Genomic DNA, 15706 nt, shown 5'->3' on the forward strand with positions numbered 1-15706 from the left:
CTGCACACACGCAAACTGCCCTCCCTCCCTCCTCCCCCTCCCCCCTCACCCCTCACCCCTCCCCGCCTTAATCGCCCCCCGCTCCCAGCTGAAGTTTCCTGAGAACGCGTTTCACACGAGATTTGACCTGCGGGCCGCTCCGTAGTCAAGGATGTACTGGCACAGAAGGCACAAAATGACTTTGGATTGCGATTGGTTCGCACGTGGTGTTCCCGGAACTCAGCGAGCGCCGCGCGAAGGCTGAAGGGAGCGGGGCGGTCGGACTCTGTTGTGCGGCGGGCGGCACCGGCTACCGGGAGCGCCGACATGCCTCGGTATGCGCAGCTGGTCATGGGCCCGGCAGGCAGCGGGAAGGTGAGGACTTGGCGGGAGAAGAAGAGAAAGGTCGGAGCTGGTGGGAGGCAGGGAGGTTCTAGTCCTGACCGAGGGACCAGCGGGTGCGTACACTGGGGACCCTTGGGCAGCGCGCTTCTGCTGTCTGGGCTTCAGTGCTCGTTGTTGTGGTTTTGAAAGTGAAGTAACCAACGGTGGTGCTAACGTTTATATTATACTTATGCCGCAGATACTGCTTTTAAACTAATTTATTTTCAGAACGACGCTGTGAGATAGGTCCTGTTATTCTCATTTTTGCAGATGGGAATTTTACAGAAAATGAGACACAGAAAGGTGAAGTTCTTTTTTTAAAAGATTTTTATTTATTTATTTGACACAGAAAGAGAGAGACAGTGCGCACAAGCAGGGGGAGCCGCAGGCAGAGGGAGAAGCAGGCTCCCAGTTGAGCAGGGAGCCCGATGTGGGACTCGATCCCAGGACCCTGGATAATGACCTGAGCCGAAGGCCACCGCTTAACCGACTGAGCCACCCAAGCGCCAGAAAGGTTAAGTTCTTTGCCCAGGATCCCACAGCTACTAAGTGACGGCTGGAATTTGAATCCAGTTTTGTGTAATTGCGGAATCTGGCCCGGTCTCGCTCATAGAAAGTTCAAATGAGGTCTTAAGTCACTGTTGTCAGAGCTTGAAACATGGACTTCTTGTATATAGAGCCGATTTTAGGAGGTACATAGGCCTAACATTAATGAACATTGAATCATATATTGAGAAAGTTACTCCCTTTTCAATCCTCTTTCAGTTTGCATTGAAGTGAAATTGTCAGTTTGATGCTTTATATCTTTAATACTTCTTTAATCCCCAAGTCTCTTCAGAGATCAGATCTTAGAGCTTTTGACATTTATATTTAGCTAGAACAAAAAGAGTTTTAAGGGTACTTAATTTTATGGTTACCTTCATGTTATAAATATAACTGGTTTTCTATTTACAATAGAGATATCATTTTTTTCTTGTAAGCAAGTATGAGTGGAATGATATGAGAGGCATTCAAATATAGAAATGGGTGAAAGGGGCGCCTGGGTGGCTCAGTCAGTTGAGTGGCTGCCTTCGGCTCAGGTCATGATCCCAAGGTCCTGGGGTCAAGCCCCTTGCTTGGCGGAGAGCCTGCTTCTCCCTCTCCTTCTGCCTGCCTGCTGCTCCCCCTGCTTGTGCTCTCTCACTCACTATCTCTCTCTCTGTGTCAAATAAAAAAATTAAAAAAATCTTAAAAAAAAAAAGCATCTGCCTTCAGCTCAGGTCATGATCCCAGGGTCCTGGGATCGAGCCGCATGTTGGGCTCCCTGCTCAGCAGGGAGCCTGCTTCTCCCTGTCCCTCTGCCTGCAGCTCTGCCTACTTGTGCTCTCTCTCTTTGTCAAATAAATAAATAAAATCTTAAAAAAAGAAATGAATGAAGGTATTAGTCAAATAACAGGAGTGTGAGAAGCACTGGAGTCTGTGGAGGTGTTGTCTGGCTTCAGTCTTAAACATATTGTTCTAAGGCTTGACCTATTCTGGGTGTAGGAGATCTACATGTGACTGTGATATAGCCCTTGCCTACCCAAAGTCTGTAGTCTATTTGGGAAGACTGATAGATGCCTTGCCAATTAAAATATAGTATGATGCATGGAGCGGGCCTCCTCTTAGGCAGAGAGAATATATGTGAAAAGTCACTGAGCGTGATAGAAGTTATTTCTATATTGCAGATGAATTTTCAGACTGATTGTGTTAGACAAGTACCTTCCTACAAATTCTTGATGCCTACTGTTAGAAGTACTCACTGAGCATGTTCTCTGTGCCAGGCACTGTTCTGGCCCTGGGAATTGTGTAGTGAACAAAACACACACACACATATGCACACAAATCTCTGTTCTTGTAGAGTTTATATTCCAAACATATTAAGTGAATTAGAAATAATTACCACACATTTATGATGTACCAGTGCTAGTCCCTAGGTGTATAAAACTGAATAAAAGACATCCCTGCCTTTAAATAGACAGTGGGTAAATCAGACAAGTGCCCTAGAGATTTTAACATAGTGTGTTAAGGACTACATGAGGGATAAGGAATTCTCTAAACCAAAAGTTGCAAACTGATAGTCCACTTCTAGACTATTTATTGACCTCAGTGTGCTCTCATTTTGAAATACTCTTCCCCTGGCTTGGCAAGCACATTCACATCCCTTGGCTCAAACATAACCCCCCCCCCCCCCAGAAACATCCCTGACTACCCTACTTAAAGCTTTGTTTGGACTGTAATCATCTTCGTGGAGACATTGTGTGTTAGGTGCTGCATGGTATGATCAGAAGTCTTCCCTTTAAATTCCATTTGCTGCATGTTAGAGCAGCAAGGAGCCTTGCTTCGTGGAGGCCATCCCAGTTAGAGACAAGAAAACTGGGGGGTGGGGCGCCTGGCTGGTTCATTTGGTGGAACATGCAACTCTTGATCTTGGGGTTAAGTTTGAGACCCATGTTGGGTGTAGAGATTACTTAAAAATAAAATCTTTAAAAAAACAAAAAAAGAAAGAAGAGGAAACTGAGGGGCAAAGTAGAGAAGCACTTTGGCTAAAGTCACCGGTGAGTCCCAGCCAGGTCTGGATCAGGTGTCCCGACTGCCAGCCCGGTAACTGTCCTGTTTTCAGTCAGCTTCTTGGTCAGTGAAGGCATAGTTCTGGCCTTAGTGGACACCGATCAAGGGATATAGGGTGTCCTTTTGGGGGTGTAGGAGGTAGCAGTAGACTGCCTGTCGCTCTGACCCCCTCACGCCTTGTGACATTCCAGAGCACCTACTGTGCCACCATGGTCCAGCACTGTGAAGCCCTCAGTCGGTCTGTGCAAGTTGTGAACCTCGATCCTGCAGCAGAACACTTCAACTATTCCGTGATGGCTGGTGAGTCCTGAGCAGAGCCTTCCCCCTCCTTCAGGAAAAATAAGGGGGTGGAGAGGCCGTGAGTGCTGGCCGCTTGGCACAGAAGCTGAAAACTTAATTATTAACAGTCTGCTCCCCTGTTTCATGGTGAACAGCATGAGGCTGAATGTCATCTAGTGACATCCGCTCATGGTGACATGTGTGACAGTATCCTTTCTTGGTCTTTAGGAATTAAGTGAGTAGACTCCTCCCTCATCACACTTCCCTTCTGTCCCTTTCCATGCTTAGTCCTGCTGTGGTGAATCGGGTTTACTGCAGATCATAGTATAAGTGAGCAGCTTAACTGTTTTGTTTTTTAAAATTCTTTTAGGGGCGCTTTCTGCTCCTCTTATCTCTTAAAAAAATTTTTTATTTATTTAATTTTTATAGAGAGGGGGAGAGGGAGAGAGAGAATCTTAAGCAGCCTTCACGCCCAGTGCGGAGCCCAGCTCAGTGCTTGATCTCACAACCGTGAGATCGTGTCCTGAGCCAAAATCAGGAGTTGGACCCTTAACCGATTGAGCCACCCCGGCACCCCTCAAATAAAACTCTTTTCATGTAATCATTCAGATGTCTTTGAACACCTACTTTATGCCAGACAGCAGGGTTCTAGCAGAGAACAAGGCAGACATTATCCTTGCCTTCGTGGACCTTTTAGGAGGGAGATGAGCAAAATGATAAACATTACAGATTGTGATAAGGACTAGCAAATAGGCCGATGAAAAGAATAACTTGCTTTAGGAAAGGTAGTTGGGAAGAAGTCTCAGGAGGGGAGATTTGGGCCCAGATCCGAAGATAGTAATGTCCTCACCAAGCTGGGAGAGGCCTTCCAAGATGAGGGAACATCAGGTCAATAAATAGCCTACAGATAGGAAGAGGTTTGGTATGTTTCAGAAAAAGCAAAGATGTCAATGAGCTGGGGCATAATGAGTGAAGGAAAGAAGTGGGTAGGTGCTAGTAGGACATGAGAAGTTTGGATTCTGTCCTGTTTTCATAGTCCATTTGAGCTGCTTTAACAAAATACCATAGACGGGGCAGCTTATAAACAACAGAAATGTATTTCTTATGGTTCTGGAGGTTGGAAGCCCAAGATCGGGGTGCCAGCATAGTCGGGTTCTGGTGAAGGTCCTCTTCTAGGTGGCAGACTGCCGACTCCCCACTGTGTCCTCACATGATGGAAGAGGGCAAGGGATCTCTCTGGGGCCTCTTTTATTAGAGCACTAATCCCATTCATGAGGCACCACCCTCATGACCTAATTGCCTCCCAAAGGCCCCACCTCCTAATATTATCACCTTGGGCATTAGGTTTTCGACCTAGGAATTCTGAGGGGACACAGACCTTCAATCTGTAGCATCTGTCAGCAGTGGAATGTCATTGGAGGATTTAAAGCAGGGGAGGGGATTGACATCTGATACACATTTTTAAAGATAACTGGCTCTCAGATGGAAAACGGACTCTAGGGGGTCAAGAATAGAAGCAGGGATGAGCAGGATGGCTATTGCGGATGTCTGAGTGGCTTGGACTACTGTGGTCAAGGTGGAGATAGAAAGAAGCAGGTGGATTCGGTACCTACTTTGCAAGTAGAATTAGCGGCATTCTGTATACCAGAGGGGTGTAAGAAAGGAAGGAATCATCAAGGGTGACTCTTAGATATCTGACTTGAACCGCTTGAATTGCTGAAGAGAGTGTATGATGCCATTTATCGGGAAGGAAGACAAATCTGTTTAGGTTTGGGGCAGTTCTCCTTGCACTTACTAAGCTTGAGACATCTGATACCTAAGAGGCGATGTCGAGGAACCAGTTGGATATCATAGTCTGGGACTCAGGGACGAGGCCTGGCTTCAAGGTATAAACTTGCGAGTCAGCAGCATACAGACAGAAGATAAAGTTCCAGGACTGGATGAGATCATTTTGGGAGGAAGTATGGGAGAGAAGAGAACCCAAGACCGAGCCTTGAAGTTGTCTAATCTTCAGAGTTCTCGAGGAGCGGGTAGAGTCAGTGAGGTCGGAGGAGAGCCAGGAAAGTGGAGCATCGCAGAAGCCAGGAGGAGAGACTGAAGAAAACGCTTGTGTGCTTGGTTATGTCAGGTAAGATAGAAGTTGTGGGAGATGAGGACAGAAACACAGTGGCTGTTAGATGTGGGGACATGGAGATGGAGGGGACTTTGCCTAGCAGTTTCAGGGCAGTGGTTTGACGAGTGGCCTGAAGGTGATGCAATATCAGCTTCCCTGTGAAAGGAGCAGAGAAGTGGAGTGAGACCTGGGGGTAGGAGGGTCAAGGGAGGTTGCGTTTTAACATTGGAGCTGCTAACTATGGAACAGACTTGATTGCTGAATAGAAAGAACCAGTAGAAAAAGAAAAACTGAAAACGCCAAACAGTGGGAATAACTTCAAGAGCCTGAAAGGGGAGAGGGATCCCAAACAGGTGGGGAGTTTTGCCTTCACTAGAAGTGGGGTGCTTTTTTTTCTTTCTTAAAAACTTTATTTTTAAGTAATCTCTATACCCACTGTGGGGCTTGAACTCACAACCCCGAGATCAAGAGTCTCATGCTCCACCGACTGAGCCACCAGGTGCCCCAGGAGTGGGATGCTGCTGCTTTTGTAACCAAAGGGAAGACAGGGTGGAAGACACCATGTAATACTGGTGGTGGGAATATGAGAAATTCTCTTTTGTTGGCTTCTGATTTCTGTTAATGACATGTGTGCCGTCAGGACATGAGGGTGGCTGGAAGTGAGTGTGAATGGGGTTGGGGAGGCAGGGGTTGAATGAAGAGGAGGAAGTATGAAATAGTCATCTTCCGTAGGGAAAGGGATTGCAGGGACACCTGGGTGGCGCAGTCAGTTAAGCATCCAACGGCTTGATTTTGGGTCAGGTCATGATCTCGGCCGTGAGATCGAGCCCTGTGTTGGGCTCTGCACCAAGCGTGAGCCTGCAAGATTCTCTATCTCCCTCTCCCTCTGCCCCTCAAAAAACAACAACAACAACAAAACTTTGCATTTCTTTGGGATCATTTGGTTGCACCCAACAGAAAGCACTGAAGCCAGCTTACGTAAAAGGAGGATTTTTTTAGAAGGAATCAGGGGATCTCTCACAAAACCCAAGAGCAAGGCTTAATGAGAGACTAGAACCCAAAACAAAAACTAACAAACTGAAGCTAGCTTTCTCTCTGTCTCTGCCTTTTTCTCCCTCTTACAGACCAGCTTTCTCAGCTTCACGGGGCCCAGCAAGGTGCCACCAACTTCAGGTTCACATCACTTTCTGGTCCAGATGTCTTAATGACTGACTTGTGTCCTTGAGTCATCCTTTTAGAAGGTCCAATTTCATTGTCCCAACTTGAGTCAGATGTTTACCCCTCGGATAGGGAGAAGAAGTGCATAAGAAGGTATTATCCACATAAACGTGGCTATGAGTGAGGCAGTGCTCTGTGAACAGAGGTTGTAGGTTTGTGCACAAACATAAAAAACCTATGGGAGAAGGTTATAAATACAGATTTCCAAAATTAGTAGTAGAAGAGAACTGTGCATATACCAGAATTTTTAAGCCCCTGTTGTGGGTGATTTAGCTACATTATCTCATAGACCCTCCTTCCTTCTACCCCAGGATATAGGATTTGTCCCCCATTTTATAAATAAAGAAAGTGAGGTGTGGAGAGGTTAAGTAGCTTCCCTGAGGTCATGTTAAAAAACTGCAATTGGGGGCGCCTGGGTGGCTCAGTCGGTTAAGCGGCTGCCTTCGGCTCAGCTCATGATCCCAGGGTCCCGGGATCGAGCCCCGCGTCGGGCTCCCTGCACAGTGGAGAGTCTGCTTCTCCCTCTCCCTCTGCCTGCCTCTCTGCCTACTTGTGCTCTCTCTCTGTCTCTCTGTCAAATAAATAAATAAAATCTTTAAAAAAAAAAAAACTGCAATTGGGGGATGCCTGGGTGGCTCAATCAGTTAAGCATCTGCCTTCAGCTCAGGTCGTGATCCCAGGGTCCTGGGATCGAGTCCCACATCGGGCTCCTTGCTCAGCAGGGAGTCTGCTTCTCCCTCACCCTCTTTCACTCCCCCTGCTTGTGCTCTCTCTCTGACAAATAAAGTCTTAAAAAAAAAAAAAAAACAGCAATTGGTTTTCTTGGTTTGGTTTTGTTTTAATCATTTTATTTTATTTTTTTTTAAAGATTTTATTTATTTATTTGACAGAGAGAGAGAGATATAGCAAGAACAGGAACACAAGCAGGGGGAGTGGGAGAGGGAGAAGCAGGCTTCCTGCCAAGCAGGGAGCCCGATGTGGGGCTTGATCCCAGAACTCTGGGATCATGACCTGAGCTGATGGCAGACGCTTAATGACTGAGCCACCCAGGCGCACCTGGTTTTAATCATTTTAGAATAGGTAGTATATATTGACGTGGTTTGAAATGCAAACGGTACAAAAGCGTAAGTATATGGTAGAATGTCTCCCTCCCAGGTCTGTGTCCTGGTAATAGGCTCCCCTCCCTGGAGGCAGCCAGTGTTGCCAGTTTCTAGGGTGTCTTTCCACAGAGTCTCTATGGATATAAAATCAGATATATGTATTATATATATGCAGTGAATCTTTGTCTTTTTGTTGTTGTTGCTGTTGTTAACACAAGTGATGGCATTTTTACACAGAGTTCTGCACCTTGCGTTTTTCACTTAAAAGTATACCTGGGATGGGATGGGGTACCCGGGTGGCTCAGTCGGTTAAGCGTCCGACTCTTGGTTTCAGCTCAGGTCATGATCTCAGAGTCGTGAGATCGAGTCCTGGGTCGGGCTCTGTGCTCAGCACAGAGTCTGCTTGAGGGTCTCTGCCTCTCCCTCTGCTCCTCCCACGTGCACGTGCATGCACGCGCTCTTTCTCAATTAATTAGTTAATTAATTTTAAAAAGTATACTTGGGAGATTATATCACATCCAAATTTAAAGAGCTTCTCCTTTTAATGGCTCTGTAGGATTCCATTGTCTGGCTGTACAGTAATTTAATGGGTTCCCACGAACACTGCTACAGTGAATAATCATGTACAGGAATAGTTTTACATATGTGAGTTTTTATATAATTATTAACTATCACTAATGAGGATAACAACTTTTGAATGGATGTTTTTATATTCTGGGCCCTGTCTTATCTTTTGCAGACATCCGGGAACTGATTGAGGTGGATGATGTCATGGAGGATGACTCTCTGCGGTTTGGTCCCAATGGAGGATTGGTATTTTGCATGGAGTACTTTGCCAATAATTTTGACTGGCTAGAGAACTGTCTTGGCCACGTAGAGGACGACTATATCCTTTTTGACTGTCCAGGTAAGTCAGCAATTTGAATGTGACATTTTCCTTGCACCTGTGCTAATTCTGTCCCCAGTGAGAGAAAGTGGACTGAGCCTTCATCGCTCTTAACTACACTGCAGTGAGGTACAAAGCTCTTATTTATTGGCTCTCACTCATTCACTGAGTTTACTGAGTGCTTAGTTTGTATGATGGGAATACCGTAGAGACCCAGGCAGCCATGGTCTTTGCCTTCGTGGAGCTCACAGTCAAGTGGGAGTGCTAGACAGAAGGAACAAAAGCACCTGGATTATCATTTAGTATTAATTTGTGACACGTGCCCCACAGGAGTAGCACAGACCATCACGGAGCAACCAGATCAGGAGGCTTCCGATCAAGTGGTCTGTAAGCGGGGCTGCGGGGTGAAGCTGAGGGAGGCCATGGTCCAGGCAGGGGCGCAGCATGCCAGAAGCCTTGGGGCGGGAAGGAGTGAGGTGGGTTTGGGGCACCAAGAAGGGCAGGGTGGCTGGAGTGCTGAAAACCCAGGGAAATGTCATGAGGTGAGGCCGGCAGGGGACAGATAATCACACACAGCTTCTTAAGCCAGGTTGTGGGTTTTAGACTTGAGGCTGACCTAGCTATGATCAGTTGTGGCTCTCACTTTATTTTCCCTTGCTTTTATTTTACTTTATTTTTTATTTTTAGAGTGTGTGTGCGCAAGGGTTGGGCGAGGGAGAGGGAGAGAGTCTTCAGCAGGCTCCATTGGAGCCCAGTGCGGGGCTCGATCTCACAACCCTGAGCTCAGGACCTGAGCCGAAATCAAGAGTCAGACACTTAACCGACCGAACCACCCTGGCGCCCCCCCCCCTTTTTTTTAGAGAGAGAGAATATTTTCCCTTGTTTTTAATTGAACCCACAGAAAAGCACATACATCCTAAGCATAGAACTTGATGAATATTCCCAAAAAACACACTCCTTGGTAGCACTCGCTTTTGACTCCCTTTTTAAACCATCTTATGGGAAAATTTTTTTCATGTAGTTTGATGACTACATATTTCCTGTTTGTATTAGTCTTGTCATGTTCTTCATGTAGGTCAGATTGAGTTGTATACGCACCTGCCCGTGATGAAACAGCTGGTCCAACAGCTGGAACAGTGGGAGTTCCGAGTTTGTGGAGTTTTTCTCGTTGATTCTCAGTTCATGGTGGAGTCGTTCAAGGTTTGGAGATCAATCTTGTCGATTTTTTAGTTGTGGGTACAAGCAGATGACTGTCTCCTTTGAGGACTCTGATGTCACACTCTGGACATTTCAGAAACTATATTCCAGAATAATTTAGTATCCTTTATTATTCAGTTGTTGTAATGACATATTTTTAACTCAAAAATGATGTTATGATATCATATAGATTTGGGGGAACTACTTACCAAGAAAAATGAGGCAGATGCATATTTTATGAGTATTTTTAATTCTCTGAGAGCCTTTTGTCTAGTTTATGAACTATATTTCCCATTAATCACCCTTAAGGAATATTCAGTGGGAAAAGAGGTTAAGATACCATCTAAATTGAGATTTGTGATCACTATAAATTTTTTTTTTAGAGTGAGGGGAGAGGCAGAGGGAAAGGGAGAAAGAGAATCTTAAGCCGGCTCCATGCCTAGCACAGAGCCCAACGTGGGGCTCCATCCCACAAGCCTGAGATCATGATGTGAGTTGAAATCCAGAGTTGGGCACTTAACTGACTGAACCACCCAGGCGCCCCTCCCCCCCCTTTTAAAAGACTTTATTTCTTAGTAATCTCTACACCCAACGTGGGGCTCGAACTTACAACCCAGAGATCAAGAGTCACACGCTCTGCCAAACGAGCCAGTCCGGTGCCCCGTGATCACTGTAAATTAAATCTACCTCTTCCCTCCTTATTCTCACCTTTGGAAGCCAAGGGTCAACCATCTGATTAGTGGACTGTCTTTTCTTTAGGATGAGCATTTCTTTTACTTAGGCCAGTTTTGTTCCTGTGAGGAGCAAAATCCTCTCTTTTATGTGGAGACCAGCAAATTTTGTTGGCAACAGTTCCATCTTCCCTTTTCTGTTCCCTCCTTCAGTTTATTTCTGGCATCTTGGCAGCCCTGAGTGCTATGATCTCTCTAGAAATTCCACAAGTTAACATCATGACAAAAATGGATCTGCTGAGCAAGAAAGCTAAAAAGGAAATTGAAAAGTGAGTTTACTTCTTCCATTATCGTCAGATCTTAATTGCAGAGATGTGAGGTTCTGTTAGTCTACAAATCTAGTTTCCTGATTTATTCTTCCTTTTATTCATCAGTCTTCTTTCTCACTTTCGAAGGTTTCTAGACCCAGACATGTATTCTTTATTAGACGATTCTGCAAGTGACTTAAGAAGCAAAAAATTCAAAAAATTGACTAAAGCTATATGTGGACTGGTAAGTTTTTCAAGTTTTTTTAAATGACCTGGTCAGCTGTTTACCCATAGCCAGGCAGTGGCCACCGTTACGGAAAGCACAGTCCAATCCTATTTCCTTGCAAAGGGGAGGCGGGTGGGGGCAGGCTGTGGGCTGGCTGGGCAGTAGTTTAATTTAGAAGTAGTTACTGCTAGGAGCTGGTAAGTTAACTGACGTGCCTATTATTCCAAACCATTTGGGGAGTTCAGAACTGTCTGTGCCCTTTTGAAATTTCCGATGGTTGTTGAATTCAGATAAATATCTATGAAACAGTAAGTGTCTAGTTAAGTAATAAGTTAATGAGTGTTCTGGGAGGTCAGAGGTCAGGAAAATCAATGATGATTTGCTTTTGCTCTGTCTCCCTCCTTCCCCCTCCTTCCACACACAAATGTTTTTAATCAGAAGTATAACTGGTTATAAACTAAAATGTAAGTTGGAAATTAAGTATTTTGTACAGCTTCAGAATGACCCTTTATGAAATTCCCAACTTGTAGATTGATGACTACAGCATGGTTCGATTTTTGCCTTACGATCAGTCGGATGAAGAAAGCATAAACATTGTGTTACAGCATATTGATTTTGCCATTCAGTATGGAGAAGACTTAGAATTCAAAGAACCAAAGGTAATTTTTGATCATTGGCTTTTGGTGACCATGTTTGCCAGCACTCACTGGCCTCCTGCATAATCCCAGCAACTGCTCAGATTTTGTCTTAGCAGCAGTAGTAACCTGGGTGTGTCGAGGGGCGATGTCTGAAATTGACATCTGTGCTGGACAAGCAGTATCAGTTTCATTCTACCTGATATTGAGGCACTATTACCAAGTTTCTTTGTCCTCAGGGCTTGGGGATATGTACAAAGAGGGGATGAAATCCAGTTGAACTTGGGCCGCCCTCACATTTGTCAGTGGGAAGCCTGATGGTAGTTGTCGTAGGCCACTGTCTCAGCAAATTAGCTGAGGGTCAGCAAGTATAAACTCAAGTAAAAATGCTCCCAATGAGATATAAGTATTCTAATTTACCACATAGCTGGAAAAATTCTGTCAATCATACCTTTTGCCGCTGTAAAAGATACAGCTGGGCATTATCTCCTGGTAGAGCATTACCTGAAAAATAGGTAAGCACATGCTAGGTCTAACAAGGGAAATGAATATTTTCTGTTTTGTGTTTCCTTTGTGTCAGGAACATGAAGATGACTCCTCTTCTGTGTTTGATGAATATTTTCAAGGACACCAGAAGGAATGAAGAATTTATCAGAGTAACTATATACGTGAAGCACTTGCTACTGAACGAGCAAGACATTCTTCTCTTAAAAGGATGCAATACTAGAAGGCTACTTATTTTAATGAAAAAAGCAATACTTGGCTCTTTATCAGCAGCATGCCTGAGTCAAATTCTAGTTATTTTGAAATGGCTGATGTTTCAAGTGGAATCTTTTAGTATTATTTTAACAACATCAATTTAGATTTTAAATGTTGGAATTGACATGAATGCACATAGACTTGTATATAAATGAGCATCTGTGGTACAGTTAGGACCTAGTCTGCCTTTATTTTTACTATTTGATTTTTTATTATTTTTGAAGGTTTTTTGGAGAGGCAGGAATTATTGTAACAAAATATACACCTGTGTCCAAAGGAAAAAAATCTGGAAGGACATAGTTAAGACCATTGCTTACCTGTATGTCTGAGTTTTCTTACACTGAAAATGTATCATTTGTGTAATTAAAAAGTGAAAAGTAAATGTTTTAAAATATATATATGTAGGGGCGCCTGGGTGGCTCAGTCGTTAAAAGAGTCTGCCTTTGGCTCAGGTCATGATCCCAGGGCCCTGGGATTGAGCCCCCCATTGGGCTCCCTGCTCAGCGGGAAGCCTGCTTCTTCCTCTCCCACTCCCCCTGCTTATGTTCCCTCTCTCACTGTCTCTCTCTGTCAAATAAATAAATAAATAATAAATAATAAATAAAATATATATATGTATATAAATAAAAGAAATAGAAAGATAGCACTAACCTTTCATTACATTCCTGTTTTCCAGTCAGAACTTGAAATACTCAGGGCAAATTTTTGAATGAATAAATTTGCCCAGGTGTCAAAATATAGTCCTTGATTTCTTAAAAATGCAGTTTGTAGATGCTGAGCATTTAAAAATTTACACTTTACTGCAATAATAACAGATGCACACAAAAATGCCAAGGACATAATTTTTTTCTTTTCAATGTGCACATTGGTTGAATTGCTTATTTTCAGTGTTTTTAAGTTCAGTAGCGTTGGGTGTGAAAGCATGCAAAGTGGCTAGTCAGTCAACAGATAAATTTCTCTAGCATCTACCATGGGCCAGGTCCTGCTAAAACAAAACAGAATCTAACTTAATGAGTTATGCAAGACCTTATGCTAAGAAATATTTTACATAATCTCTTTCATTTAATCCTCAACGGGACCTAGCTTCATTGGCCATTTGGCCCTGGATCGTCCAGCTAATACAGTTTAAGTCCTTATAGGAAACCCACAGCTCAGGTTAAATTTTTAATCATTCTTGGGCTAGATAGCAGGAGTACACCTGCAGTGTCCCATTTGATCCGTTTTACCTAAAGACATGCCAAGTGTGAGGAACCATAGCTATCGGTGGTGACTTGTGTCTGAGGGCTTAGGCTAGGGGCAAAAGTCAGGTATTTGCATCATGGTCCATTGGTGTGAGCTGCTGTCATGGGGGCAATCAGGAGAGAACATGAATGGGCATCTTGGGAATGTGCTGTCCTGCTTGGGGGCTCTCCCTGTGGCCCTGAGTACAAACGGGTGAAAACACCCTGATCTCCAAGTATTGCTAATTCTTAGAAATTTTATTGTTATGGAAGAAAGGAAAGGCAACTTCATTTGCCCTCGTTGCTCCTAGAGCTATTCTTCCCTGGTTCAGCTTCTGGAGAGTCTAGTATGTGCCTCTGGGCAAGAAGTGAAGGGCCAGATTGAATTTCCTTCCCCTCTGGACACAGGTTTCAAAGATGAGTATGTCCATTCCAGTCCTCAAGGAATTCATTATCTTGGCAGAGAGCCTGACATGATTCTGTGGAAAAAATTTACTGGTGGGTGCCAGGCACTGGGGATAAAATGGGAGCACTCAGAGCAGACAAGGCCTTACTCTCATGGAGCTGACCTACAGGGCCCTTGAGACCATAAGCAAGGAAACCTTGATAAGGAATGGGAAGAAATGAAAACAGTAATGAAATGGAGAGTGACTAAGGGACTACTTGGGGCTCATTGTCAAAAGAAGTTTCCTGAGTGGTACTATTTGGCCAGAAACCTGAATGAGAAATCATTTGTGGGAACATAGAGCAGAGTATTCTAGTCTGAGGGACTGGCAGGAGAAATAGCCTGAGGTAGCAATGAACTTGGCTCTTAAGGTGATGTTGGGGAAGATAATCAAGAGGATGTGACCACTGGTTGATCCCTGGCAATGGGAGGTTCTTCACCCCTCCCACCCCTCACAGTGGGAGATGTTCCAAGGACACAGTCTGGAGAGAATAAGGTGTTGAGACCATTGGATGTGACTGAACCCAGTTAAGGCCTCCATATAAACTTAAAAGATTCTGGCCAGTTAGGTGGGTGGAGAGATCTACTCTTGCCTCGCCAGAGATAATGTTAGGAGTTAGTTGGACAGTTAGGTAGTCAGGGCCAGGGTTCCCAACAAGAAAATATGGAGTCAGGACAGCTAAAATAAAACAGCACTGACATCCTGTTTGCAGCTTAGGACCGCACTGACATTCTGCTTTGCAGCCTTTGCAGAAATGACTTCTGCAAAATGTCCTAAAACAAAACAATTAACCACAAAAGCATTTGTCAATATCACAGGCAAGGGGCAAGTAAGACATAAACCCCCAGATGTCAGAAAAAAAAAAAAAAAAAAAGACCATCAGCACGTGGACATTAACCTAATAGGTATACAGACGCAAAAGAGCTCATAAAAACACCTAAACTTAGAAACTCCGAGAGCAACCCACTTCTGTCTCTCTCCCTCTCAGAGAGCTTTGTTCTCTTGCTCAATAAACTTTGCTGCCCACCACTCTTCGTCTGGTCTACCTCTTCATTCTTCAAAGTAGCGTGACCAAGAACTGCAGGCACTAAAGGGACACAAAACCCTTTAAAAATAAGCCTCACAAGTAAGTTCCCTCGCTTATTAAAACCACTACCTGTACATCTGGATTCTTCAGTCTGTCCTTAGCCTCTGTGTAGGAGGGCCAGTTTGCGAACTAACACATGAAGTGCTTTCTAGTAATAGGTAAAAAACTCCTGAACTTTTAGGGTGTTCCAGGCATGTGAGTTTTAAGCATTTTACATGTAGTTAATTTCATCCTCATGAAACAATGAGGTAAGTACTATTCTCTCCATTTTCAGGAAACAGGCACAGAGAGGTTAATTAACTTGCCCAGAATTACACTGCTAGTAAATATTGGAGCTGGGATTCAAACCCAGAGTCCACTTTCTCAGTTTTTACACGCAAAAAAACTGAAGTACAGAGTAATACATAAATCCCTTCTCAGAGAGCTCCCCTTTACCCATTGTAAGATCCAGAACGAACCAGTTGGGTTCATTCACTCATCAAATATTTATTGATGTTTACCATGTATATCACCATTACAGGCGCAGGGGATGCAATATCGTACCAAACGGACAAAATCCCAGCCTTCTTGACGTTCACATGGATGGGGAAACAAATACCAAAAGTAAGC

The 15706-nt window shown here is 44.2% G+C and overlaps 1 protein-coding gene across 1 annotated transcript; it reads left to right on the forward strand.

Annotated features, from left to right (window-relative positions):
- The first annotated feature begins 135 nt into the window (after window positions 1-135).
- On the forward strand, window positions 136-12778 carry GPN3 (GPN-loop GTPase 3). Its single transcript, XM_032431468.1, has 8 exons — window positions 136-354; window positions 3144-3252; window positions 8402-8569; window positions 9624-9748; window positions 10630-10745; window positions 10872-10968; window positions 11481-11609; window positions 12166-12778. Exons 1-8 carry the CDS (start codon window positions 307-309, stop codon window positions 12226-12228), a joined length of 855 nt encoding a protein of 284 aa, XP_032287359.1. The 5' UTR covers window positions 136-306; the 3' UTR covers window positions 12229-12778.
- Window positions 12779-15706: the final 2928 nt, after the last annotated feature.

The sequence above is a fragment of the Phoca vitulina genome, unplaced genomic scaffold (assembly GCF_004348235.1).
Source record: "Phoca vitulina isolate PV1807 unplaced genomic scaffold, GSC_HSeal_1.0 scaffold46, whole genome shotgun sequence".
NCBI lineage: Eukaryota > Metazoa > Chordata > Mammalia > Carnivora > Phocidae > Phoca > Phoca vitulina.